The 25,481-nt window shown below is 42.2% G+C and overlaps 1 protein-coding gene across 5 annotated transcripts in view; it reads right to left on the bottom strand.

Moving 5' to 3' along the window:
• The window catches only part of CTDSPL (CTD small phosphatase like), an 80,964-nt gene that overhangs the window by 35,450 nt on the left and 20,033 nt on the right, over window positions 1-25,481 (bottom strand). Inside the window, exon 2 of one of the 5 annotated variants that reach the window (XM_039726501.1) lies at window positions 16,515-17,148. The exons of the other annotated variants lie outside the window; for them this stretch is intronic. Within the exon in view, the coding sequence (XP_039582435.1) occupies window positions 16,515-16,542 (28 nt within the window). The 5' untranslated portion in view covers window positions 16,543-17,148. The remainder of the gene's footprint in view (window positions 1-16,514; window positions 17,149-25,481) is intronic. 5 annotated transcript variants of the gene reach the window in all.

The following is a 25,481-nucleotide window of genomic DNA, read 5'->3' as shown; positions in this document are numbered from 1 at the left end:
TAGCATTTTTAAAGAATGAAAATTGTAGTTGAATGCAATAGTTTAGAGAAAAGAAATGCACCTAAGACATCTAGGGATTCCCCTAAGGAAAAAAACTTCTGAACACACACTAAAAAGAAAAAAAAAAATAGAAGACTTGGAGAAAAATTTTAGAATGTTTTAAGAAATACTTCATGTGTTCACCAAATATTTTAATGATCCATTATCATTCTTGTAGATAATTAGAAGTATTTCTTTCCTGCTTTGGGTAGGAAATCAACTCCCTCCAATCCCAGAGTTAGAGGGTGAGTAAAATTCTTTGCAAGTCCCATCATTCCCATATTTGCCAATATACTTTTCCATTTTAAGGCAGTGAGTACTGCCCAGATGTAGTTATTAATTGCTATTAAGAGCCAAGTGTACCAATAACAAAAACTAAATGGGTTTTATAGACTTTCCCCTATTTAAAAAGTGCTCCTATAACAGGATGAAGTCAGAACTGTGCAGAGATTTGTGTGCTTAAGGAAGTGTTTCATTACTTTAAAAAACATCTGTAAATTGAAACCAACCCAGCATCACTTATCAATACTCCAGTCAAACAGAAAACACATGAACAACTCTGGCCACCAGTGCTGCAAGTTACAGTCAAAGACTAATTCTCCAAATGTCATATTCTGTTTGCAACAACACAGTTTTAGAAATCCCCAAAGGATACCTGGGCAGTTGGGAAGGACATTTTCAAAGCACTCAGAAAAAATGGTATTGCAAGCACAAGCGAGTTAGCTGCAATATAATCCTGGCAAGGAGAACTCCTTTCCGACATTAAAAATTGAAATATGCTGAAATTAGAACGGGAAGAACAATGCTGTGTGTCCTGTTGCCTACAGCTACTGCCACAGAAACCTTGCTCATAATTTCTGGTTTGTTTTCAGCCTCTATTTCAAAATATGAGGGCAAATTATCTCATTTGAGTGCAGGTATCAATTACAGCAGGGCGCTTAAATTCCTAACTCACAGCCTCAGCTGCACAACAGATCAATGGGAACACCAAACCCACTCCAGAACTAATACTTGTATCATCTCTACTCTACTATAGACAATAAATTATCTACATAAACATTCAAAAATATCTAGACAAAAAATACTGATTGGTCCAAATCTTCTAAGAATACTTGGATCAAATCATACATTTGAAACCTGGCCACTCCCTTCACTTAGTGAAACATTTTACTAGGAAAAAAAAATCCTTCATGTTGGTTTTTAGTCTTGACAATTCTGCCATTCATAACACAGCGCTGTTTCAAATAGGTCTTTGCACTAATTTAAATGTTATTTTAACAGGATTTTCTCTAATAAGCTATTATAGAGGCTTTACAGTGACTTAATAAATGATAATTTTGGATGCAGTAAGGAGCACAAGTTTTCAGGTAGCTTTATGTGCTGTGTTACATTAAAATACAAGTACTTCACACACAGAAAATGTTTGCACCCATATCTCATTTTTAGCTATTCTGACAGTGTTGTGCATCATGGAAAATAGTTCCTCCTTCCTCAGCTACCCTGAGCCACCTGCAATCTGTGTGCTGTTTACTGGATTTCTTCTCCTTGAAGCAGTGACAGCATAAATATAACAACTACAAAGGTGCAAAGAAGCATTGATGTTGAATTACCAACACAAATTTAGGCATTCCTGATGGCAGCAAATTTTAAAGAGAAAAAAATACTGAGGACAAACCTGGCATTCCTTAAATAGTTAATAGGTGAGAGCAGGTACTAACAATAATGGAAGGGTAAATTGAGTTATCCAAACTGCAGGTCTGAGCAGCATCCAGCATATGGAGTTTAACAAAAAATAAATTAAGATTTTCTTTTCTCCCCCCTCCATCTGTTAGAAGTTACAACCTCAGTTTCTGGAGCTGATTTCCTCCCCAGACACTGTGAACCATCTCTACCCCAGCACACCGAGGACACTTCAGTGACGTTCTCCATCTCAAACCCTGCACATGGAACACGTCAACACCACAGCCCAAAAAAAGCCAGGCAAAACATGAAAATGTGTTATCTGTGAAAGCAGAGAAGGCTGAGAGCAGCAGGTGTCTGCAGGAGGGCTGAAGAAAGGATCAGGGTGAGCTGGAGAGCTGCTCTCCTCTCCCACCACCCCAGGTTCACTCCAAGTGCAGTTTAAGGACCTCCTCACCTGAACACACCAAATGTGTGTGTGCAATAATCCTCCACAAACTCAAAGCCTTGCTCCATCACTTTCTGAACCTACACCAACTGTTAGAGCCCAAAGTATCACATGGCAGGGAAGTCCACAGCTCAGCCAAGAGTTCAGCTGCTTCAGAACTCCGAGCATCCTTGTTTCTTACCTTTCTGCAGGCCCTAATTGGTATTTTTGAAGCAGGAAGAGAGGGACTGGAAGCACACACAATATCCAGGATGAAAGCAAGAAATTCCTCCTTGAATTTATACACCCACACAATGCTTTGTTCTCTTGCTTTTCTAATAATTCTTAACATCTTACTTGAGGTTTATAACAAGCGAGCACTGGGCTAATGTGATTTTTCAGATCTGATTATAACACCAAGATCTCTTCATTAGAAGGGATTTCAGGCATCACTGCAAACATAAATCAAGAATTCTTCTATCTTTCCATGCAGAAAATGTCACATGTATCTACATTTAATTCCATCTGCTATTTTAAAGGCCAGTCATTTGAAGTCATGCTGCCTTCCTACAACTTTTCACAATTAAATTTTAAATTATATACAGATGCACATATAAACACACACATCTATTTACATGCACCAACAAATACATAACATTTTCCCTCACTAACTCTGATCACTCTATTTATTTTTCCATGTGGTTTAAGGCCATGCTGAAGAGCAGAGTGCACAGATCCAGCACTGCTTCACTCCTGGGGATCTGCAAGGACCTTCAGTGAAAAATTTGGTCAAATGACCTGAATTTGTAAAACATTATTTGCAGCCAGGGTCAGAAACAGCACAGTCTAAAAGGGAAGTAACTCTGGTGCAGATTGCCCCCAGTTTAAGGTCTCACCTGTAACTCCCAGATGCCATTTCTAAGGACAAGCCTCACTGCCCAGGACCCCTGTGCCACCCACGGTTTGAGGGCATGTTAATCCCTGAATTGCCTGGAATCCAAAAACAATCCCAGAACTGTGCTCTAGGAAGTCTTCTGGCAAGTCTTAACAAACCCACATCACTGCTAAGACTGGGGAGGAGCCCAAGGAAAGATAAAGGCAATTTTTAAAATAAATTACTGCAATCACATAACCTTAAATGAGAGGTATGGAGCCATACCAGGTGGTTTCCAAGAGAACAGGGAGACAAAGGCCATAACAAACCCCAAGTATTAACACACACAGGTATAATAACTCAAATGTTAGAATAGAAATTAATAGAAGAGGTGCTAATAGAAGTAATCTACTGCATCTTCTCCAAGCTCCTTTCACACACAGGAAAGAGGAGGCAGAAGGGCTGTGCTGCTCTCCCACCAGGACACTTCCAGCAGCAGCACAAAATACACAGCCAAGAAAAAGATTTTCCTCTCAGGCACTGTACTCTAAATAAGTTTAGTTGAGGGCTTCCCCCATCATAGATTTTGCTGTGGTGGTGTGAAATTACAAAAGCAGATTCTTGTGCACAGCCACAGCACCACAAAGGCCTTGCTGCTGCAGGGGTGACTGGAAGGCTCCAAGCCCACCCCTCTGCAGCCAGGAAAGAGCTAATTACTGCTGAATTTGTCCTAATTAAATGAATGCAATATCCAGTTCTTCCCAATAATATAAACTGGGTAATGAGGAGACTTCCCTGCCTCCAGACGAACTCACTAAATGCAATAAAATGAACATCTCGGTATGGTGAGCTCTCACCATGAGTTTGTTTGTAACACAGGATGGTGAGAGGCAAGTCAGAATTAAATGATATTACACAAAGCCTTTCTTCAAAGGAAGCAGTTTTAAAATCTATACATGATTAGAAATGCCCAATTTCTCCAACTTCCTAAGAGGCTGTACCTGATCTTCTCAGAAAAAAAAGAAATTTTATATCCCACACACCTCAAGATAGAAAGAGTTAAGTAGAAAATCATCAACTTGCTGACACAGCTCCTCCTCTGTGATGTGACCAGGACAGAAATTGTTTTACAACACCTGGTGCCACATCTGCATGTGATGCTCCCATAACTTTGGTTTTAAAATGCTGTTTGCAGTTTACCATTGAAAGGTTTCATTTCCTGTGTAAACTTTGCAGCAAACACAGCAATAAAAGCACTGTCACATACCTGAAAAAACCACCCACAACTGGTTTAACCTTCCAGCATGTAAAGCCCAAGGAAATTGCTCTGTTTAATTCAGCATGTGATACCCCAGAATTACATTAATTTCAACTGAAATTGGCAACCTTTCTCCCCCCCCCACAGCACAATTAAGTAGAAGCAAGTTTTTGGGTTTTCCACTGAAATTATTACTTTGAAGGGAGAGATCCCAGATTAGTTTAGTGAAATAAAAATATTTCCAAAACATTTGACTCTTCCTCTCCACCAACCTGCTTCCCAGGCCTTCCATTAGTAGTTTGCTCTGGATGGAGCTGATGGGCAAAGAAAAAAAAAACTGGAATACATAAGGAAGGTGGGACAGGAAGGAAAAATAACCAAGTAACTTATTTTTCTTTTGGAGAGAATTTCTTTAGGTCAGTGCCCTTGGATCGGAAAAAAAAAAAGTCAACATGATTTAGGAGCTTTTAGGGAATTTTAGGAAAAAACTGAACATTATTCTTAGTAAATGATTCCATGATGCTTTGGAAAACAAGTTATGAGTTACACCTGTATGCTAGGATGAAATAACTACACAAGAACTGCTTTTCCTATAACCTATCCGTCCTTCTATTTACTCTAACAGAAGCTACCCAGTGGATATCAGAAACTACAGTTTCACTTCCTCCAAAATACAATTTCACAAAATACCTAGGACAAAAATCATCAGAATGGATGTTAATTCATCCATCAATTCAGCTAAAGCTCTATGAAGAAAAAAGAACTCTACTTAACCAAACAAAGCTTTGGAAATGTTTCTGTTGCAGCAGCTTGAAGCTAAAAAAACCCCTTATTTTGCCTTACATCAATTATTTACTACAGCCCTCAAATCTGGGTAGATTAAATATCTGCTGTTGGTTATTGGCTACATCAAAAAAAAAACCAAAAAAAATTAAAAAAAAAAAAACTACAGCCCTCAAATCTGGGTAGATTAAATATCTGCTGTTGGTTATTGGATGCTCATATCTGAAGGATCAAAGGTAGTGAAATTCTAAAGTCACTTTTAAAAGACACGACTGAGAACTCAGCACTGCTGTAAGGGCTGTGATGCTTCATGAAATGCAGCCAGTAAATGTTAAAAACACCAACTGCACACAGAAGCCTCTGAAATGACAAGGAGGGATAAGAAACCATGAAAAGGCTCAAAACAGCACAAGCAGCTGATGGACCTCAAGGCAAATTCCAAAACCTTTTAAAGCTGTTGCTGCACTTCAGCCTTCACACTGTGGTTTGGCTGGACACGTATATATGATGGCATAACCTTCATATGTGTGTCAGCTTCTCATATAAGCCATGATTTAAACATCTTTTGCAGTATTCCACAAGTGAGGAGAGCTGCTACCAGGCAAGATCATATAAAAATAAATTCATCTGTCAGAGCCCACCTCTGGCATTTACTCAGCCCTAAGACCCAAGGCAGATCCACTGCTTCAGGGGTATCCACATTTCAGAGCAAAGCTCAAAAGCTAAATACTGCTTTAAGAACCCAATTAACCTGCTGAACCATGTTCTGAGTAAAATACCTTCAAATTCAAATTAAACTGGGCAGATTTTGGCCGCCCCCTCCCCTGCTCCAGTGCCTGACAAGCTGACAGGGCTACACCGAGACCACTTCCAATTCTGAGAAGCAGCACATGCAGATCTGTATCTCCAAAGGACTGAAAAGTAGGGCTCCTGTAATCCAGGAAGGAACTAATTAACAAGCAGCACTTTCATTCTTGTGCCTGTATTGCTTGCCACTGAAACAGCCACTGGGAGCAGAAGATGGATGAGGATACAAAGGAGAAGTTAGGAGATGCTCACTCCAGTAACTCCCCCAGCAAGAGGAGCCAGGGAGCTGCTGTACCTTTGCCTTTGCCATAAATACCTGGAGAGTTCTTCAAGAGGAGCTGAATGTGCCCACCCAGCCTGGCCTGTGCTCTCCCTGGAGCAGCCAGGAGGGATGTGCCCCACTCTTCAAGGATTACCTGTGCACACCTCCTTTTCACACAGGGCTGAAAAACTACTGAGCACACTAAAAAAGGTGCTACAAGGATATACAACAATTTTTAATGCACACATACACAGTTCACAGTAAAATCTTTTCCTAGTATTTGCTTTTTTGTGAGAAGAGTAATAGCACTTCATAGCTTTCAGAGCAGCCTGTAAACACAAGTGCTCAAAATATACATATGCTTAAAGAAAATAAGTAAATTATTAAATAAAATAAGTAAGTAAGTAGCCACACCCCACAATCACCCTTCCATCAGCTGATAGTCTGAAACACATAAAAAGGACCAGAACCACTTAAGAAAAAAAAAATGAAAAATTGAAAGAAATAATGCACTCATCTGACACTACACTCATTTCACACTACACTCAAGGCCAGGTTTGCAGCACTGGAGTTCAGTGCTAGCTGGCAGAATGATTCAATTTCAAGCTTTTTGCTTTGAAATCTTTCGCTCCTGGAACAAAACTCACGTAGTGTAAAAGTGATGCCTTAAACCAGTTTAAGGGCCAAGTAAAACACAGCAAATAATGAGAAAGTAGCTGCAGTGCCACAAGATTGCCATGGTTTGTAACTGGGTGGTAAACCAAGCTAACTGAACTATGCAAGCAATGCTATGGCCATGTATTATGATACAAAATAAACAGAACTTTCTGCAGGGGCATTATGGAGCCATTTTCCCGTCCCTGCAGCACTTCAAGTGTTTTGCCTCAGCCCAATAATTTATAAATATTACAGAGCAACAGCCACACACTGATACATTTACAGCACCAGCACCCCATGACAGTTCCCTTTAAAAATGGTATTTTTTGTGAAAAACAACGCATTTCAGCCTGTGTGGTGTTTCTCTGCTGTTTGAGCAAGGCTGGAGCTGCTGGATCTGGATATTTTCCCAGCGCCGAGGTTTGGAGCGGCAGTTGAACAGGAAATACTGCGCAGTCTGTGCATGCATTACATTCCTGTCCCGCCCCGAGCAGCCGCCAACAAACAAACCTTTCTTCTAGTAAAAGAGAGAGAGAAAAAAAAAATACACTGCACAAAGTTCACCAGCAGATGTGGCCTGTGAATCCAACCCAGCCTTTTCTGCTGATAAAAAGAATTTGATGTATTTGCAATGTTGGTGTAACGTCACGCTTTGGTGGAGCTGGATCAGCAAAGACCTGGCAGTTTAAAGCTGCAAAATCTGCACTGCTGTGGTTCCCTGAGCTGCTGCACCCATGGCAGAGGTTTTCTCTTGAGGAGGGTTTGCCAAATATTAGTAGCAGCTTACAATAAAAAGGATTGTTTTGTTTCTATTTTGTTCAGCACTTAAGTTTGTTTTCCACCACACACAGCAACCAGATCAGATGTTTGCAAATCTCAACTTGATTTCGAATCACTCCAAGGTTGGCCTGTTTGAAAAAAACAATTCTGGAAAATATTTAATAATGATTTGTTAAATACTTGGGAAGGAAGACAAAGGAGAAACAAACAAATGGGAACAGGAGCAGCACATGGGGTCAAAATGGCCGGATCTTGGCGTTTGTCAGTCAGGGCTGATCCCCTCTGGCAGGGGGAGAGGATCCAAGCGGGAACGCAGCGAAGTGAATGTAAACAAGCACGTGTTTATAGAGCAGAAATATGTCCAGCATCCGCTCTGCTCCAGCCTCTGCTGACGTGGGACACGCTGGGAAAGGCAGGGAAGAACAATTTGCTCCATCCCCAGCAGCTCAAACTCAAGGGAAAAGCAGGAACAGGCGAGGAAGCGGCGGCACCTGGAGCCGTCACACAGCCCAGGCAGTAACTGCTGCCCCACACATTAACTTCACTCACAGCTGGCATCATCACAAGATTTTTAAAATTCCTGGAACCAATGCTGATAGAAGAAAGAGGGATAAAAACTTTCTTCAGCTTGTTTGGGAGAGTATTTTCTTATTGCACCGGGTATGAACAGACAGAAGGATGGACACACACACACAGCCCCAGGCCACATTTTCCTGAAGAATCTATGCCATGAAATTAGTGTGAAGTTATTGAAGAGCTGCAAAAACCTCTTTTTCTGTGCTTCCCACCTAGCCACACAACTTTTACCCAATCATTGATTTTTCAAGACAAAGAGAGATCCAAACCTAAAGAATATTGCTGGACATGGTACCTATAATCAGCTTGTTTCCTGATCAGATTGATTGAGTTTAATAAACTGGTTTTTTAAAGGATTTTAATAGGGTTTTCTTTCCCTCCAGTGACCAAATTCAGAGCCTGGGGTTGTGAAATTAAGCAGAGCTTCTTCCTGCCTCCTGCCACATGCAGGTTGACTCAAATTTAAGTGACAGTTTTAGTTCTTTTATTTGACTTGAAAAGTGTAAGATAAGTGGTTCACCAAATACAAAGGTTGAAGAAACTCCTCTACTCTCTCCCCCAAAAACCACCATTAGACCTCCAACCAAAGCCTTACTAAAACCTTGCTCATCTGAGGAGAATAAGCTTAATTTAATTTTCCTAAATATAGCCCAAAGATGTTCCCATAGAGACAGCAAAATTCTATATGGTACTTTTTGCAGCAAATACTTCAGCAAGGCATCAAATCCAAAGCATTAGTCTATTTTTGCAAGCTTTCTCCTCTCTTTCCTAGGAACAGCTCTTCTCTAACAAATTCATCTTGCAAAAATATGTTAAAGGGTGCTCCTCTGCAAAGAAAAGTTTTGTTTCTCCATTTTGCCTTATGAATTTTTCATTCCCTCCCTGGGGATATTTTCGGGCCAGGCTACAAGTCTAATTCCTGCCAGGGAAATTCACTCATCCAAAGTTTGCTCCCCAAAAGACACATCTCTAATAGCAAAAAAATCAAACTGGGACATCTTTTCTGCAGTTCCTTTGACTCCTCTTTCTAAACCCCATTTATTTCTCCCAACCCACTGGTATTTTGTGGATATTGAGTGCAGGTCTCATAAAACATTCACCCTGTGAGAAAATACACACCTAAAATGATGCTGCTTCTGGTGACAAGTTCTACAGAACCAAAGCCATTTATATAATGTAATTTCTGGAAAAGATTCTTAATGGAGCAGGGAACAAGGTGTGACCAGTATGAAATATTTACCTTGTTTCTCTGGAAGAAAAATAAAGGTGGCTCAGCTTCAAAAAGACACAGACTTAAACACAAATGCAGATTTACTTGGTGTCATTACTGTTTTTCCCCATCCTCCATGCCCCTCCTCAAATTTCTCTGTATTATGAGACCCAGATACAAAGGAATAAAGAGGAATCCCACTCACTTGGAAGAGGAAACTTTCTCTGAATCACTGTATTATCTTCAGTGCTTCAATCATGAATAGAATCTGAAAGTAACAGCTGTTTCTAACAACTAAAAATGCTCTTAAAATCAATTTACAGGCATCATACAGCAAGTATAACTTAGCAGGTTACTGGAATCCAGCCCTTCTGGGAGCAAAATAAAAACATCAGGTTTTGATTATAAACTTATTTGTTGCAGGGATTTCTCAATAAGAGGTCTGGGTTACAGTGGAGTGTATCTGCTGGGACAGAATCTCACTTGGAGAAATTGTTGCCAAGGTAATTTCTTCTCCAGCTTTAGCTTTCATGAAGCAGATTTTACCCTATCTTGGATTACTCTTCATAAATTCTTTTTTAAAGATAATTACAATATTTATAGACATGCAATACAAATGCCTGTTACAGAGAGAAAAATGTAATTTTATTTGCTGCCTCCTTCTTCAAGCTGTTGAATCCACCCTCACCAGTTAAGCTGGAAAGGATTTTGATCAATTTACGTTTTCAGTAAAACCTACACATCTTCTGTAACTATTTTAGATCTAAAGTAATTACAATATCAACCACTGTGGGTTTTCAGTTCAATTGAAGTGTCACCTGCAGAACAGCAGCTCTGCCAGGTATCTCTGACAAAAAATTGAAGCTGTAACAGAGCATCTATTGTTATACACTAAGTAAAGAAGTAAGGAAAAATCCCCCACAGAAGCACATTGCAAAGTCTAATTAACAATTTGCTAAAATATCTCACATTGCCCTGGTGCTGCATCTCTCCTTCACTTTTCAAACTCCTTTTTTTTTCTTCTTTTTTTTTTATTAACAGTGTTTTCAACTGATCCCAAGAAATAAGCTGGAAAATATTCAACCCTAGCTCTTCTGACCTTGTACTTTGGAGTCATGAGTATTTTACCCATTCAGCATTCCCAGACCATTAAAAACAGCACATTCCCACCTGGAAATATGATATTTAGAAAGCTAAAACTAGATTAAGAATGAAACAAAAGATACAGGAAACTGCAAGCTTTGTATGATAAAGTGACTACAGTTTTGACAAAAAATAAAAGCAGTGAAACTTGATGAACTTCCAGCAATTCCTTTCTAGAACAAAGCCACAGTTCACTGCCTGTTGAGAAATTCAGCTATAAGAAATATTTTTTAAAAAAAGTTTTAAGAGGAGGGGATTTTTTAAAAAGCATTTTGGTGTCTTAAGCAAGCACTCAGATGCCTCCACCATGCTGACAACTCAGCTGCAGGTTGGAACAGCTGCAGACACGTTTAACTGCCTCTCTCCTGACCTATTTGAAATATCCTAAACTTTGAACTAAAGGAATGCACAAGATTTAATGGCCATGCTTCAACTCCTGACAATCCTGTGGCACTGAGAGCAGCCCACTTGCTATTTCACAGAGGAGGCATCAGAAAGTATGAATAACTGAGGATATTAAATAACCAGTGTCTTCAGGACTACAAGTTTAGAAACTTTAAAAATAAACTGTTTCCTTAATTATATTAGAGGAAAAAAACCCCAACAAAAGCAGTACAGTGATTTTCCGCTACTTACTAGAGCAGAAAGGATTATAATTTTAACTCTGTTGATTCGTTCTACAAACCCCACTCCTGTTATCCCCAAACAAAGGCCATGTATTAATCTTATCAAAGGCAGACTAAAAGGAGATAAAAAACTTGCACCTGACCCTATCAACAAGGCAGAAACTCTTCCCTAGCTTACTTCTGCAGCATGTGCCTTTGTGCTAATTTTAAGAGAGAATCCAGGCATGAGGCAAGAGTAATTATTCTAATTCTGCATCTTGTCCAAGCAGCCTCTCTTAGCCTACATTCCTGCCCAGGCTGTTTATGCAGAACACTACAGATCAGCTGGTCTCTGCCCAGTCTGGCAAAAACCCCTGCTGCTCTCCTCCAGCACTGGTGCAGAGGCAAGGGTGAGCTGTGTATTTAGTACATAATGATGCAATGCTATCCCCACTGCTTTGCATCCTTTTCTTTCTTGGCAAGGAAGACCCAGATTTTCACCATTTACATTAAACAGATCACAGCAGCACTGCAGGGTTTGGGCTGGAAGGGACCAGAAAGATCAGCTGGTTCCACCCCCTGCCATGGGCAGGGACACCTTCCACTATGCCAGGCTGCTCCCAGCCCTGTCCAGGCTGCCCAGGGATGGGGTGAGAGATCTTCCAGCCCTGCTGTTCTCAGAGGTGAAGGAAGCACATTTCATCTCCTAGGGAGGCAGGAGCCTTTCAGCAGCAGAGGTCCCACTTTGGCCCAGGACAGAGAAGCAGATGAGGGCTTCTCAAAGGTCCCACTTTGGCCCAGGACAGAGAAGCAGATGAGGGCTTCTCAAAGGTCCCACTTTGGCCCAGGACAGAGAAGCAGATGAGGGCTTCTCAAAGGTCCCACTTTGGCTCAGGGCTGATGAGCTCAGGCAGGAGCCCTGAGCAGATGATGGATCCAGCACATTTTCCGCACTTAGCTCAGATGGGAAACCCCAGGCATGAGGACCCATAAATGCTGGATCACATGAAGTCTATACTTACAGAAATCCCCAAGCACTCAGAGAGCCATGCTGAGTCCTTGCTGCTCCTCCTCTCCCAGCAGGTAACAAGCTCCAAGTCGAGGGACCCCAGTGAGCGCTGCCACCAGCACTGCTCCTCTTCAGCTACTCCCAGCTCCCCGTGCTGCTCTCACCACCCCAGCCCATGCCCCTCTGCAGTTCAGGTGGCTGCACTGACCCCACACACAGGTGTTCACACAACCACCCCCTGCCACGTGGGCTGTAACTCACACTGAGGGAAACAGGGGCACAAAACCAACAATTTCTAACTGAAAACCCTCCGGGTGCCTCCAGGACCCCCCCAGCTGTGTGCAGAAAAGCAGTGCCTAAGACAGTCACACCTGCACAGCTGGGTGTGTTGTTTATCCTGATAGCTTTAAAAATCCCTTTTGGCACCAACAGTAAGTATTATGTTCTGTACCACACCACAGCACAAGCAATTTGAAAGGCTTTTTTCTGGCTACTGGCTGAGCGCTATCAGTTCGGGCAGAGCCCACTTGGCTCCTTCTGCCCAGGCCCAGCACATTCAATGAATTACTCAAATCTAAACAGATTCTGCATTTCAATTGCTCTCCCAAAGCTCCACAGAGCTGCAGCAGGAAAGCTCTGTATGCTCTGGCACGCCTGCTGCAAAGCAAGATAAATATCTGGCACCTCTCCCGCTCCTACATAAGCAGAACGAGGACAAATAGCTGCATTATTGGCTTCATTAGGGCCTGTCTTAGATCTTATTTCTCCTGGTGACATAGAAAAACATGACAAGGGAGATACTGGAAAAGGCTGCCAAAGGAAGCAGTGAATGCCCCATCCCTGGAAGTGCCCAAGGCCCTGGAAGTGTTGGTAGGGACCTGGAGCAACCTGTTCTAGGGGAAGGTGTCCTGCATGGCATGGGAGGTGGAACTGGATGATCTTTAATGTCCCTTCCAACCCAAACCCTTCTGGGATTCTGTGAAATCCATGACCCAACAGGATTTTCCCAGACCCAAATCTAACAAACATCCAGATTTGTACTCTTGACAAAACTCCTGCAGTGCTGCAGGGACATTCTCCTTTCTGCTGAAGAACTGCACTCCAGCCACACATGAGCAGAAACCAAGGCCTGAGTCCCCTCCCACGGGTCCCCACACACACAAAGAATTCCAGCCCTACAAAAAAAACAAAGTAAGGTCCAGTGTGTTTGAGACACTCACTGCCAAAATCCTCCTGCCAAGACCCAGCCAGCTGGTGGGGGGAAGTCTCTGGGTAGTAATGGGTCTTGACACTGAAAAAAAATAGGTTTATTTTCTTGTTTTAACTACATCATTATAGCTCCCAAGTAGTTTGTGTTAATTTTCTCCTCACCCTCCAGGCAGCTCAGCCACCAGCCCAGCTGACCACAGCAGAGCTCACAAAGCCAAGCTGATAAGCACTTGTAGGGCACAATGCATCTCATTTGTCCACACCAGAACCCACCCTAAAAATGCCAATATTGTTTTTTTTCTCTCCCCTGGGAACCCCTGATGAACAGCTCAGCTGTTTACACTGCAAATATTTACAGTTAAGGGAAAGATCACCATCCCCCACATCACTGCTTCAGTCCTTCCTGTAAGTCACTGGAGTTGGCCAAGACCAGGAAGAGTCCAGCAAAACTTGCTTATCCAAAAAATGCTGCAAAATAACCCCTTCATTTAATCCTCCTGCTTCTGTGCCCAGTGCTACTATTTCCTGACCACTCCACACTACTGATCTGCACATCCAAAATGGAAAATATTGCTCATAAGGAAAACAAAACACAGGACTAGGGCTTAATGTGAGGTTCCTCAGCAAGGCTGACCTGGGAGCTCTGGACACTCGGCACATTTTCCTGCTTCCAGGACTCCTGAGGAACCCTGTGAGTTCCCCAGGAGGTGCTGTGAGAAAAATGCCATACCACAGAAAATTTTGATGGCAGAACGTTTAGTGGATGATTGTTTGCTCCAAGTATTTTTTGTACCAGCTGAAAGACCGCAACACAATTCCCAAGGGAGAGAGCTTACACAAACAGGGCAAAGCTTCTGGATAGGATTTCACAGCAGGATTTTTTTGAACACTCTTCCTTCCTCCTTTCGCCCAGAGGTGAAAGTGGAAAGTTTTCTCAGGCAGAGGATGCCTTGGCCACTGAGCACTTAAGCAAACACATTATCCACAAAACTTGGGGGTTTTTTTCTTCTCTTATTTTAGGAAATCCAATTGTTCAAAGGCCTTATTTTATCAGGTGGTGCACACCTACAGCTGAGCCCAAGCACTGAGGAAGCTGTTTCAGCCCAGTTTTCAATGAAGGATGAGCACAATTTCCAAACACCTGTGACAAGCCACATGTCAAAACATGTGCCCAGCACCACCTGATAACACCACGAGGTGATTGCAACACTCTGGGATGTTTGTACCTGCTCCCTGGGCACAGGTTTTAAGTTTCCCACCACTACCTTGCATTTTTTCTTCATTCAGTCCCAAAGATTATTGTATTTAGGGCTAACATTTAAAAAAATGGCAATTTCTATAAATCTGAAACATTCCTCCTGTTCTTTTGCTTATGGTACTCCTGTATCAGTTTGTAATTTACACAGTTTCACAGCAAATATTGAAGGAATGTGGCTCCAAGTATGCATCAAACATGTATTTTCTCTTGCAACCCCAAGTTTTGGACACTCCCATCAAAAGCAAAGACAATTCAACAGTTCCAAGTAATGCCAGAAGGTATTAACTGTACCAAATGACAGCTGGGGACGCAGAACTGAGGATTTCTAAACTCTGGATCAAGTGGCAAAAAGACAACACGACACTGTGCTTCTTAATAGGATGTATGTCCTGCAAAGCACAGGGAATTTGGTCAGCCCCACCCATGAAAACCAGTTCAAGTCCAAAGAGAACCTTGATCCACTTTTCTGCTCCACTCCAAATTTCCATTTTTTTGACAAGCAGCTCCCAAGTCTTTGTGTAACAGTTCCTTGTTCATATTTTTTAAACCCAGTGTAAAAACTAACTGCAGAACATTTTCTGCCTCAATTTTATTCTTAGGTAAGGCACACACACAGCCTTTGAGTAGGACCTTGGGGCAGAATATATATTAAAAATTGAGAGGTTCTCATATAATTTAATAGTAGGTTCTAGAGGAGCATTTAGCTTGTAACATCCTAACTTTATTCCCTTATCACACAGAGCAAATATTCCTGCTTTATCCAGGGTCTAGAAATGACATTAACCGTATCTAGGAAATCCTGCTAGATGAGTCTCAGCATTTAAGTAACATTTCAAGTTAGGCCTTCAATAAGATGTAATTGTGGTGTTTGGACATTACTGACATTTTTCTTATTAATAAACAATTGTTGTGTAAGATTCTAGCAAGGCAATGGAAAAATATCTGTAGAGCTGCTTAAACATGCAACTTTTTTTTTCCTGGAGTCACCTCAGCAACTAAACCAAGCATGATCTAGGAATGAGAAAGTACAAAGGAAAAAGAACACCAAAAATTACATCACTTGGCTTATACTTCTTGTTTATAGTTATGCCACAGCAGGAAATATAATTACAAACATCAGTCTGCACCGGGTATAAAATATTCCATATTGAAAAGATGCAATGTATTACATAATACTATATAGTTCCTCCAGATTCCAAAGCTCACACACATTTTTCCTGCCTTAACAACCCAAAAGTACACACAGATCTGCAGGAATACATGGTGTGCACATACACACATCTGCAGAAGCCAGCATGGAAGTGGCACAAGTAACAAAAATATGCAGCCCAGCCCTGTATCCAAACCAGAGGCAATAATTCTTAGACATGGGGTTTAAGGCAACTTCAATAAACAATCACTCCGTCATTCGGATGTGCTTTTCTAAAAAGCACATTCTAACTGGAACTACCCTGACTTATTTTAGGAATTGAATTAGAGTAATGTTGTATGAATTATTCAATGATTGTATCAGCTTATTTTCAACCAAATTCTGTTTCCCTGAGGAAATTCCAGCATTGGAAATTGCATGCACCACGCCAATATTAGCAAGAGCTAGAATCCTTTACATTTTTTCTTTTTTCTATACAGATTATGTATTCTTCAAGCTTATTTCCACCGAGGGGAAGAAAAAAAAAGCTTTCAGCTTGGCTCTCCTCATGAATAATACATTAAAAATTTAATATTAGAGCACAAATCTTCTTTTTAAGCCTCCAGAAACAGTACTATATTTGCCCTATTACTTTGAAAAGATTCATGTACATATTTAAATAAGGGTAAACCATAAGCTCCTGTTCGCCATAATTAAGCTGCAACAAAATATTTCACCATTTATCAGCCCAATTCTGAAACAATTCTGTAAAGCTTTGTAACTGTCATTAAAAAAGATAATCCCTTACCGTATCCACAATAAGGAGTGTAAGACATTTTGTTCCATAACTCAGTGTTACAATCTGAAGTGGAACAGATTTTTTTCAGCCATTCACAAAACCCAGCTTTTTTACACAGAGGAGAATCCTGACTTCAAGGAGGCATCTACAGTCCACGTTAGTAACAGGAGATGTAAATAAAACCCAGCCCCACAAGAAAAAACAGCTGCAAGAATGATGACAGAGAGGAGAGGGAGGGAAACAAGTGCCTGGTGAAAGGATGAAAACTTCTAGGAAGAGGAGAGTCCTTCTAAGAACAGCAACCGCATCGATCCCGTGCCACTTGTTGGAGCCCTGACTCCGCAGGCTGAGGGCTCTGCCACGGCCTCAGGCTCCTTCTCAGGCTTGTACAAAAATAAACAAAAATAAACAGACTGTGGAGCACGAACCCAGATGTTTCAGGGATCAGAAAGCAGGAGTCCAGTCGTGCTGCTACGGGAGATGTATTTTTAAGTGTTCGCGTCTGGCGCGTCGGGAGGCGGCACCGCCGGGGCTCAGCTCCCTGGAGGCTCCAAGCATCTTCTCCAGGAAGCCAGCAGCAAGTTCATGACACTCTGAGGAACTGGACAAGGTGTCCTCTGAGAAAGAGCACACACGCTGCAATCTGCAGCACAAAGGACAAATTTAAGCAGCAGAAACTTTGCTTTCACTGTTCAGGGCTGGGCCACCAGCGCAGCCTCAGCATAGAGCAGAACTGATGGCTGGATTCAATGGTTTTAAAGGTTTGTTCCAGCCTAAATGATTCTAGGATTTCCATGCATTGCCTGGTGGAAGGATGAGTCAAATGGGAGAGAAGAAATGGCAAAACAGTTATTTTTATTAAGGTGACTGGAAGAAATGTTATAAGCTTGAGTGTGTGGCTGCAGGTACAGATTTCAGCCAACCATCACCCCCTCCCAACACACTTTCAAAATAACTTCTAATTTCACTTTAAGGCATCGTGTTCCACATGAGCTGGGATACTCTGCTCATTACTACAGCAAAACAGTAGGAAACAAAGTGTTCTTCCTCACCTAACTGATCACAATTTTTAAAATTATTATTAGTGATTGGCATGCAAAGATTTCACTCTGGGTTGGACTTTTAGGAGGCTCCTCACACTCCCCCAAAAAAGCAGATTTAAGGTGCAAGACATAGGAATCAGAGACTCTCTCATGCCTCTTCTGCAGAGGATTATCTACAAGCACAGTTTGTTGATCTGTTCCCAGATCACAGATTGTGGAAGTGAGCTGTAAACCCTGTCACAAACACATTTCTAACCCAGCTTTCAAAGGGAAGTGAATTCCAAGCAAGGTTTTGAATCTGCACTGTGAAGTTGCTTGGTTTTGCAGCATCCACAAAAAAGCTCCTACAAACCTGTGTCTCTTCCACTAAAGACCCGTAAATTTCCTGTGCTACTTTTTTTTCCCACAAACTTCTGTTTTCCTCCTTCTCTGCCATAATCTTAAATACAAAATCCATAAGGAGCTCTTGCACCTCCCAGAAATGAACTGCTATTGCCTTCTGAGCTGCTAAACCCACGAGGAGCTCCCTCAGCCAGCTCCTCAGCTCTGCACTGACACTGACTGTCCCCAAGGTCCCTGGTGTCCCCGAGCAGGAAATCCCCCCAGGAGCAGCAGGCAAGCAGTGCCCTGATCCACACAGATGATGTTTGTCCATTACCCTTTTCCTTTTGGCTGCTGCCTCAGCTTCGTGAGCTCCTCTCCCCTTATACAGGAAGCTGGGGCCTCAAACTTAATCCTGCACATTCAGTTCTCTGCTCTTCCAGCTACCACTACAAATGTACTCTCCCAGAAAAAAAAAAAAAAAGAAAAAAAAAGGCACAGAAAGCTCTCACAATCCAATCTTTGCTAAAATTCTCCACGGTGAGATTATTTCTAATTTTTTTTTTTTTTTTTACAGGGAGAAAACTGAAGGAAAGATTAACAAATTCCTGCAGCTGAACAAACACACTGAACATTATACATCAAGACAGAAAGCAGATAATCCAAATCTAAAAGGCACAAACAAACTTTGCAACACCACTACAGCTAGAAAATCTGGAATGTCCCAAGGTCTTTATTCACAGGTTTCAGTGTTACTCAACTGGCACTTTCACTCCTGTGGGGTTGGGGAAGCAGCAGCAACAGCACTTGTGGGAGATGAGGAGGAAGATGGAGAAGATGTGGTTGAAAGAAGACTGAGCTTGGCCACAGCAGTCTGGGAACCCAGAGCATCAGATCAAGGAAGTAAAATGAGGAAGGAGTCATCTACAGCTCTAATTCATCTCCTTTTTCTCTGAAAGCTGTTGAGTTTCTCTGCCTGCTCGCTCCATGCCAGCCTCTGGACTGCACCATCACCCCCTCAGAAGTTTCCTTCTCAGCCTAAAAGGGTGAACCTTCTTCTCCTGTCTCTTGGCCATTACAACATTGCCAGGCTCACCCCAGTATGTTCCAGGGGGGAAAAAACCAAGCAAGCATCATATATTGAAACTGTTTTGTAATGTTATTTGTGTGTGTGTGTCCCCTCCCAGCAGCTTCCTCAATTCCTTCTTCCTGAACCTCATAGCCTAAAATAGAGTAAAAAAGCCTTCCTGTCATCCTTTCCAATTATTCTGGTGCTTCCTCAATTACTGAGTGCGGGTAAAACTCCTACACCACAAATAAAGACATCTGCAATTTGCTTAAATGCAGCCATGGCACTTTGGAAGGGCAGGATTGCCTGGCTGCCAGACTCACCCTTCCTTCAACTGGGATCAGCACAACTCCACCACAACTTTTACAGGCTTTACACTACATAGTTTTACACCATTTAAGATGTACAGCAGCAAATTGCTGTTTACTGTTGTATCAAGAGCCTCATCCAAAGGAGCTGAAGCCTCTTTGATGCTTGTGGTTGGCTGAGGAACAGCAGCTACTCATGGAAACACCAGGGGATGTGCAGAGGGTACCACAAATCAAGGGTGCCTTAAAGTACTCTCCTTAAAATGGACATATTCTGCAAAAAAGCATTTAATATGATGGCTAAGAGAAAAGGTGTTTTCTGAAAAGGGAGGGAAGAACAGGCAGTGCTTAAAGAGCCAGCTGAAGTGATTTATTCCACGTTGTCTGAAGTGCTGATTTAAGGTGCTTTCCATGGTATGAATGAACCTGATGCTTTTAAACCCTCACTCTTTATTTTGTGTTCAACTACAGGTGTAATGGTTAATACTGGAATAGCAACAAGAGGTGAGAAGAAAGGAAAAGAAGTGACTATACCTGGATTAATATGTGCAGAGTTAACCACACCAACACACCTTTTCTACATGAAAACTTGTGTGCCAGTATCACACTACTGTGATTTGTACTGGCAAACTCACTGGTGAAATGCTGTGGTCACATCAGTCACAGAAACCAGGGGCAGATATGTAAATAAATAAAAAATCAGGATAACCCTTCACAGGACAAAAAGAAGAAATTCTCAGTTTGTTCAGCCTTTTATTGCAGGTCAGATTTTCTACTCTGCTTTCTCCCAGCTTCTTGGAAAGCTCCCAACTCCAAATCCAGAGGACAAAGCTTTACACAGCAGCTCAGAGAAGGAGAAGTCTTTCCAAAACAGGGTACAGCAGGAGAACTTCACCATTCCTACAAATCAGCTGTCACACTGGAATGTGTAAACAGACATATCTCTTTCTTTTCTTATTGCTAAGTGTCAGATCTGACTACTACAAATACCTCAGGATTTTCTAAGGTCTACCAACACTACCAGTTGTCTTCTTGCTCTCAGCTTTTGCAGTGATTTATTCCACAAAAACTTGTAATAATCTGATTAGGTAATTTGAAAAACACATGATTTATGTTTTGTTCCTCCAGTCCCTTTCTATTTTTAGTGGAAACACCCAGTATGGCTCAGATTTCAGTACCTGCAGATTCAGAGTCTGCTCCACTGCACCAGCCAGGTCACCAGTGAGTGACCAGACCTGGACACTTCCACCTGCCACATCCCCCTAAAGGCTCTGAGCTGCTGATAAATCAGCAAACATTTCTGCATCCATTTTATAGCAGCTTACATGCAGACCAACATTTTCCTAGTTTATTCTTAAAAAGCTTCTTTTCAGCTTGTGGCAATCTACTCCTTTTTCCTCCCCATGTTAGCACATTACAGAATTAAGTTCAGTCTCAGTGGCATAGTTTATTTTTGAGAAGAAAAATCTGCTGGGTATTATGGGCTTCCTTGGTTCCTTGCAGTATTTCTCAAGTTTCTGTGTTCCTTTCTGAAAACTGAAATTGGAAATTATGAATAAGGCAGCCTAAGCACTATTTTAGTTCTTACAGGGTTTTTTTAGAAGCTTATTTACTCTTCCCAAGGTGTCAAAGGTAACAGCTCACAGTTCTGAAGCTGTACAGTTTCACACCAGCCACTAGGCATCCAGTGATTTAATTTACCATCTGCTCCCAATTAAAGTCATAGCCAAAGACTGATACAAGCTTCCCTCCCCCCAATTTAATACAATATTTCAGTGTCAGAAGTTGGTGACTTCCCTTTCCTACTAAGCACCAAACCAAATCCTTTGTCTTCCTTTCATTACTACAATACTTTGCCAATCCTTTGCCTTCTCCACAGCCAGGTGCATGTTTTGGCAAGCAAAAGACAGAACATAAAAAGATTATTAAGGAAAAATTAAAAACAACATCCAAAAATATCAGGGAAGCAAAAATATTCTTGCTCAAACCATCCCTGTTGGAAACTAGGGCAGACTTTTTGCAGGCTTCCTTCCTTCCTCTTGCACTGGAAAAAACTTATCAAGTGAGTGAACTACTGTATTTCCTATGCTTCATTTGAACTGGCACAGCCTGTGCCCATCTCCACAATAAAAAAAACCTGTTAAACTGCTACATCATCTTAAATCCAATTTTCCTATTTTCCTTTCAGGTTTGCATCTGAAGGAACTTGAGTCATATCTTCAGCTTCTCAGAGCTTACTGAAGTTTGCCACCCTGCAGCTCACTGATTTTCATGTTTTTGCTCTTTCTCCCTCTGAACCTCAGTAAATGTCACAATTTCAGCCACCCTTTCTGAGCCACCTCCCACTTCTGTCCTGTGGTGCCTCCTTACCTGTGATGCCTTTAGGGATCTCTCTCAGCTGCCTTTCCTGCATCAAAGCCTGCTGGAATATGAGAAGGATGTGCTTGACATCATGCCCTGCTGTACTCCTTCCCCAAGTATCTATTGCAAAAAAAAATCACTTTGCCAGCACCTTTTGTGGTTGGAATCTCTGCAGCACTCACCTGTTGGAATGCAAGCCCCTCAGGGCACAGGGATTGAACTGAAACCCCTGGAGAAACTGAGATATACGAAGCCACAAAGTAAAACAGAAACATAGATTCAGAATACAGATTTTTAGCTTTTAGTAGAAACTTATACTAAGTGCCTTGAGTGTCTAAAAAGCTGCAACAGAGAGCAGAGGCCTTTTTGCCCTTAGGCACAATTCTACCACAGTTGAGGTATTTCTGTAAGGTTGCCCTGCCCCCAAAAAAATGTAAAGTCTCACCCACCACAGGGCACCCATTAAGGGAAGAAACAGTGAAGGTTTGTAAGGTTTTCCAAGGAAAACTCTCCACTGCAATGTGACTGCAGTGACACCAGCAGTGCTCATTGTACACCTGTCGTACTGGGACACACGAGCTTTAATGAAACTTGCCCACTGCTGCAGCTTTCTGGTGCTACATTTGTCAGTTTTGTTACTTCTAACATTTCATCTCCAGCTTCCTTTCTTGATATCCCCATAAATGAAACTCAAATATTAATTACTGTGTCACAGAGACCCTTCACAGGGCTGCTGGGTGCCCCAGCACTCTACAAGAGCACAATCCTGAAGGTGAGCAAGGTCAGAATTAGGTACATTGCTATGATGTTCCACAGCACAGGGCAGCAGCCTTCAAACAGCAAATGCAGAAGTCACTGATGTGCCCTGGATCCTCATCACTGCTCCATCTTGGTGCCCTTCAGCATGTGTATGATCTGAACACAGACCATGGACAGTCTCTTGCAGCATCTCCAAAGTCCTCATGTGGTTTAAACAACAGCCACAGCATGAGAAGGGCAAGGAGCTGCTGGAATGAGTCCAGAAGAGGCAGAAAGATACTCAAAGGGATGGAACCAGGCTGGGAGAGCTGGGAATGCTCACCTGGAGAAGAGAAAGTTCCAGAGAGACCTCAAAGCCTCTTCCAGGGCCTGAAGGAGCTCCAAGAGAGCTGGAGAGGGGCTGGGGAGAGAGACAGGAGTGACAGGACACAGGGAATGGCTTTAAACTGACAGAGAGCAGGGTTAGGTGGGATATTCGGAAGAAATTCTTCTCTGGGAGGGTGGGGAGGCCCTGGCACAGGGTGCCCAGAGAAGCTGTGACTGCCCTGGATCCTTGGAAGTGTCCAAGGCCAGGCTGGACAGGGCTTGGAGCAGCCTGGGATGGTGGGAGGTGTCCCTGCCCTGGCAGGGGGTGGCACTGGATGGGCTTCAAGGTCCTTTCCAACCAAAGCCTTCTGTGAGGCTGCGACTGAAGAGGTGTCCCTGTCACAGGTGAAGGACTGTCCCCACCAAAATCCCCTCTTGTGACAGACCCTGCGTTTTCCTGATCCCTTCCTTTCACAACCACAGCTTCCACCAAGCACAGCATGTGGCTCACACTGACCCTTTCTCACCAGTGCACAACTCAGACATTTAAAAACATAAGTGCTGTAACAAATCTTCACGTCCAGATGAAATATGGAAGTCACATTTTGAGAGGAGCGTACTAATTCTTAAGGGATGAAACGTATTTTCCTACCAAGACAATCTTAGGTTGTATTTTTCAGAGTTTAAGAATTGGCAGAGAGGCAGAGTAGCCCACAGAAGTGATCTGGAATACAGCTCAGGTCCCCACAAAAGCACCTCTTGATTTACATTTCCCCTCTGATCCAACATGGACCAGCTCTGCCCTGCTGCTTTTAAGGAAGCTGTCAATGGGACCAAGGTTCTCCTTCACCACACCAAATCCAATTATTTTTGTTTGGTGGGTGTTTTTTCAATGCCTTTTTTTTCCTGCTTGCTTAAGCATTTTTAAAAAATAATTCTTAACTTAAATACCACACAAATAACCTTTGTGAAATTTTGTAGTATTTTTAAATGAACTTTTGAGCGTGGTGCATTGGTAAAACACACAGGTCTGTACAACACCTACACAATTCCTTATAGGTAGGTTTTAAACTGGTCACCAACACTTTAATCAGTATTAAACACCCTTAGAAGAAAAGATGAAAATTATTTTGTGGTTGTCCCAGGCTGACTTTTTTTAAAACACACTATTTCTGAACATTACTTTGTACGTTCAACTGTTTGTAACATTAAAAAATTAAGACCTGGAGAGTTCAAGGAGCGCAAAATAAAGAAGAAACAGAATGTTCCAGGCCAGTGATGACACCTCAGAGGGACATCAATGGGTTTCCATCTCAAGCAATAACCACCCAAACTCAAGAGAGGCTCTTGTAACAACAAATGTTTCTACCACCACACTTAATCTACACTACCACTCGACACAGGAATGCTCAAATCTGTTCTGCATATACATTCATGCCAAGCAGATGAAGAGAATCACATTTGTAGTGATGAATGAAATGACTGGAGGCACATTTGTCGTGTTCTGCGTCACTGGTGACATGTTCATCTATCAGGTTTTCAACAGAAGCAACCACCTTTCCATCATGAGATGCCTTATTATAGACCCCAGCTAAAGCAAGCACAACAATTAGCAGCCTGTTTGGCACATTTGTCTCTACAAGTGGGTCATGAAGTCAAAAAGAGTGGGGAGAAAAGGATGAATCTTAAGGAAAACTAGTGGCACTTGTGAAGTTGATGGTAAGAGGTCAGACTTGAGAAATTTTCAGCCTGATGATCCCTTTTTTAAGCAATAGGGATGTGTGTAACCCCTCTGAAGAAGATGTAAATGCATACTAATAACTCAGTTTTTTTTTGTGGACAGAGGTGTAAAAATAAATATTAATCTCACTCCAAACACACCATTTGCTTTAGGAAACGAGAAGCCACCAACTATCAGTGGCAGACAAGGATCACCAACTACCAGGACTGCACCACAAGGCTCCATGCTGAGGAAAGAACCCCACGTGTTTCAGGAACTTCTGAAGCAGCTTTTCTGAAGCACTTCAGAGCACAGGATTGCCAAATGCTTTTACTCATTGAACTTTAAGCGGAGAACTGCTACTAGATAGCCCAGTGTCCTACATTTTTTGGTCAATAAAGGAGCTGAAGAGAAAAGCCAGAAGAGGAACAACCACCATCTGTTCCATGTGGAATCACATTTTAAAGGCAAAGCCGGAGCATAAGGAAAAAAAAAAAAAAAAAGTTGTGTGGTTTAAGTTTGTCTTTCTTCTGCCTAATACAACTCTTGTTTAAACTTAGGTTATAAAAGGAGCCAAACTCATGAAGGAACAGATGAGGCTGCAGCAGGCTGTCACATCACAGAATCACTGAAGCACAGAATCATTTCGTTTGGAAAAGACCTCCAAGATCAACGAGTCCAACCATTAACCCAGCACTGCCAAGCACACCACTTAACCCTGTCCCCAAGGGCCACATCTACACCTCTTTTAAATCCCTCCAGGGGTAGTGACCCCACCACTGCCCTGAGCAGCCTGTTCCAATGCCTGATAACCCTTCTGGTGAAGAAATTCTTCCTGATATCCAATTTCAACCTTCTCTGGTGCAGCTTGAGGTCATTTCTTTTGATTCTGTCACTTGATCCCTGGGGAGAACAGCATGATCCCCACCCTGCTGCAACCTCCTTTCAGGAAGAGGAGAAGAAGGTCCCCCCTGAACCTCCTTTTCCAGCTGCTCCAGACCCATTCCCAGCTCCATTCCCTTTTCTGGACACACTCCAGCCCCTCAAAGTCTTTCTTGTATCAAGGGACCCCAAAGTGAAGACAGGATT

The sequence above is a fragment of the Passer montanus genome, unplaced genomic scaffold, assembly GCF_014805655.1.
Source record: "Passer montanus isolate IOZ18808 unplaced genomic scaffold, ASM1480565v1 scaffold59, whole genome shotgun sequence".
Classification (NCBI taxonomy): Eukaryota; Metazoa; Chordata; class Aves; order Passeriformes; family Passeridae; genus Passer; species Passer montanus.
This window is presented reverse-complemented; position numbering and strand designations above follow the sequence as displayed.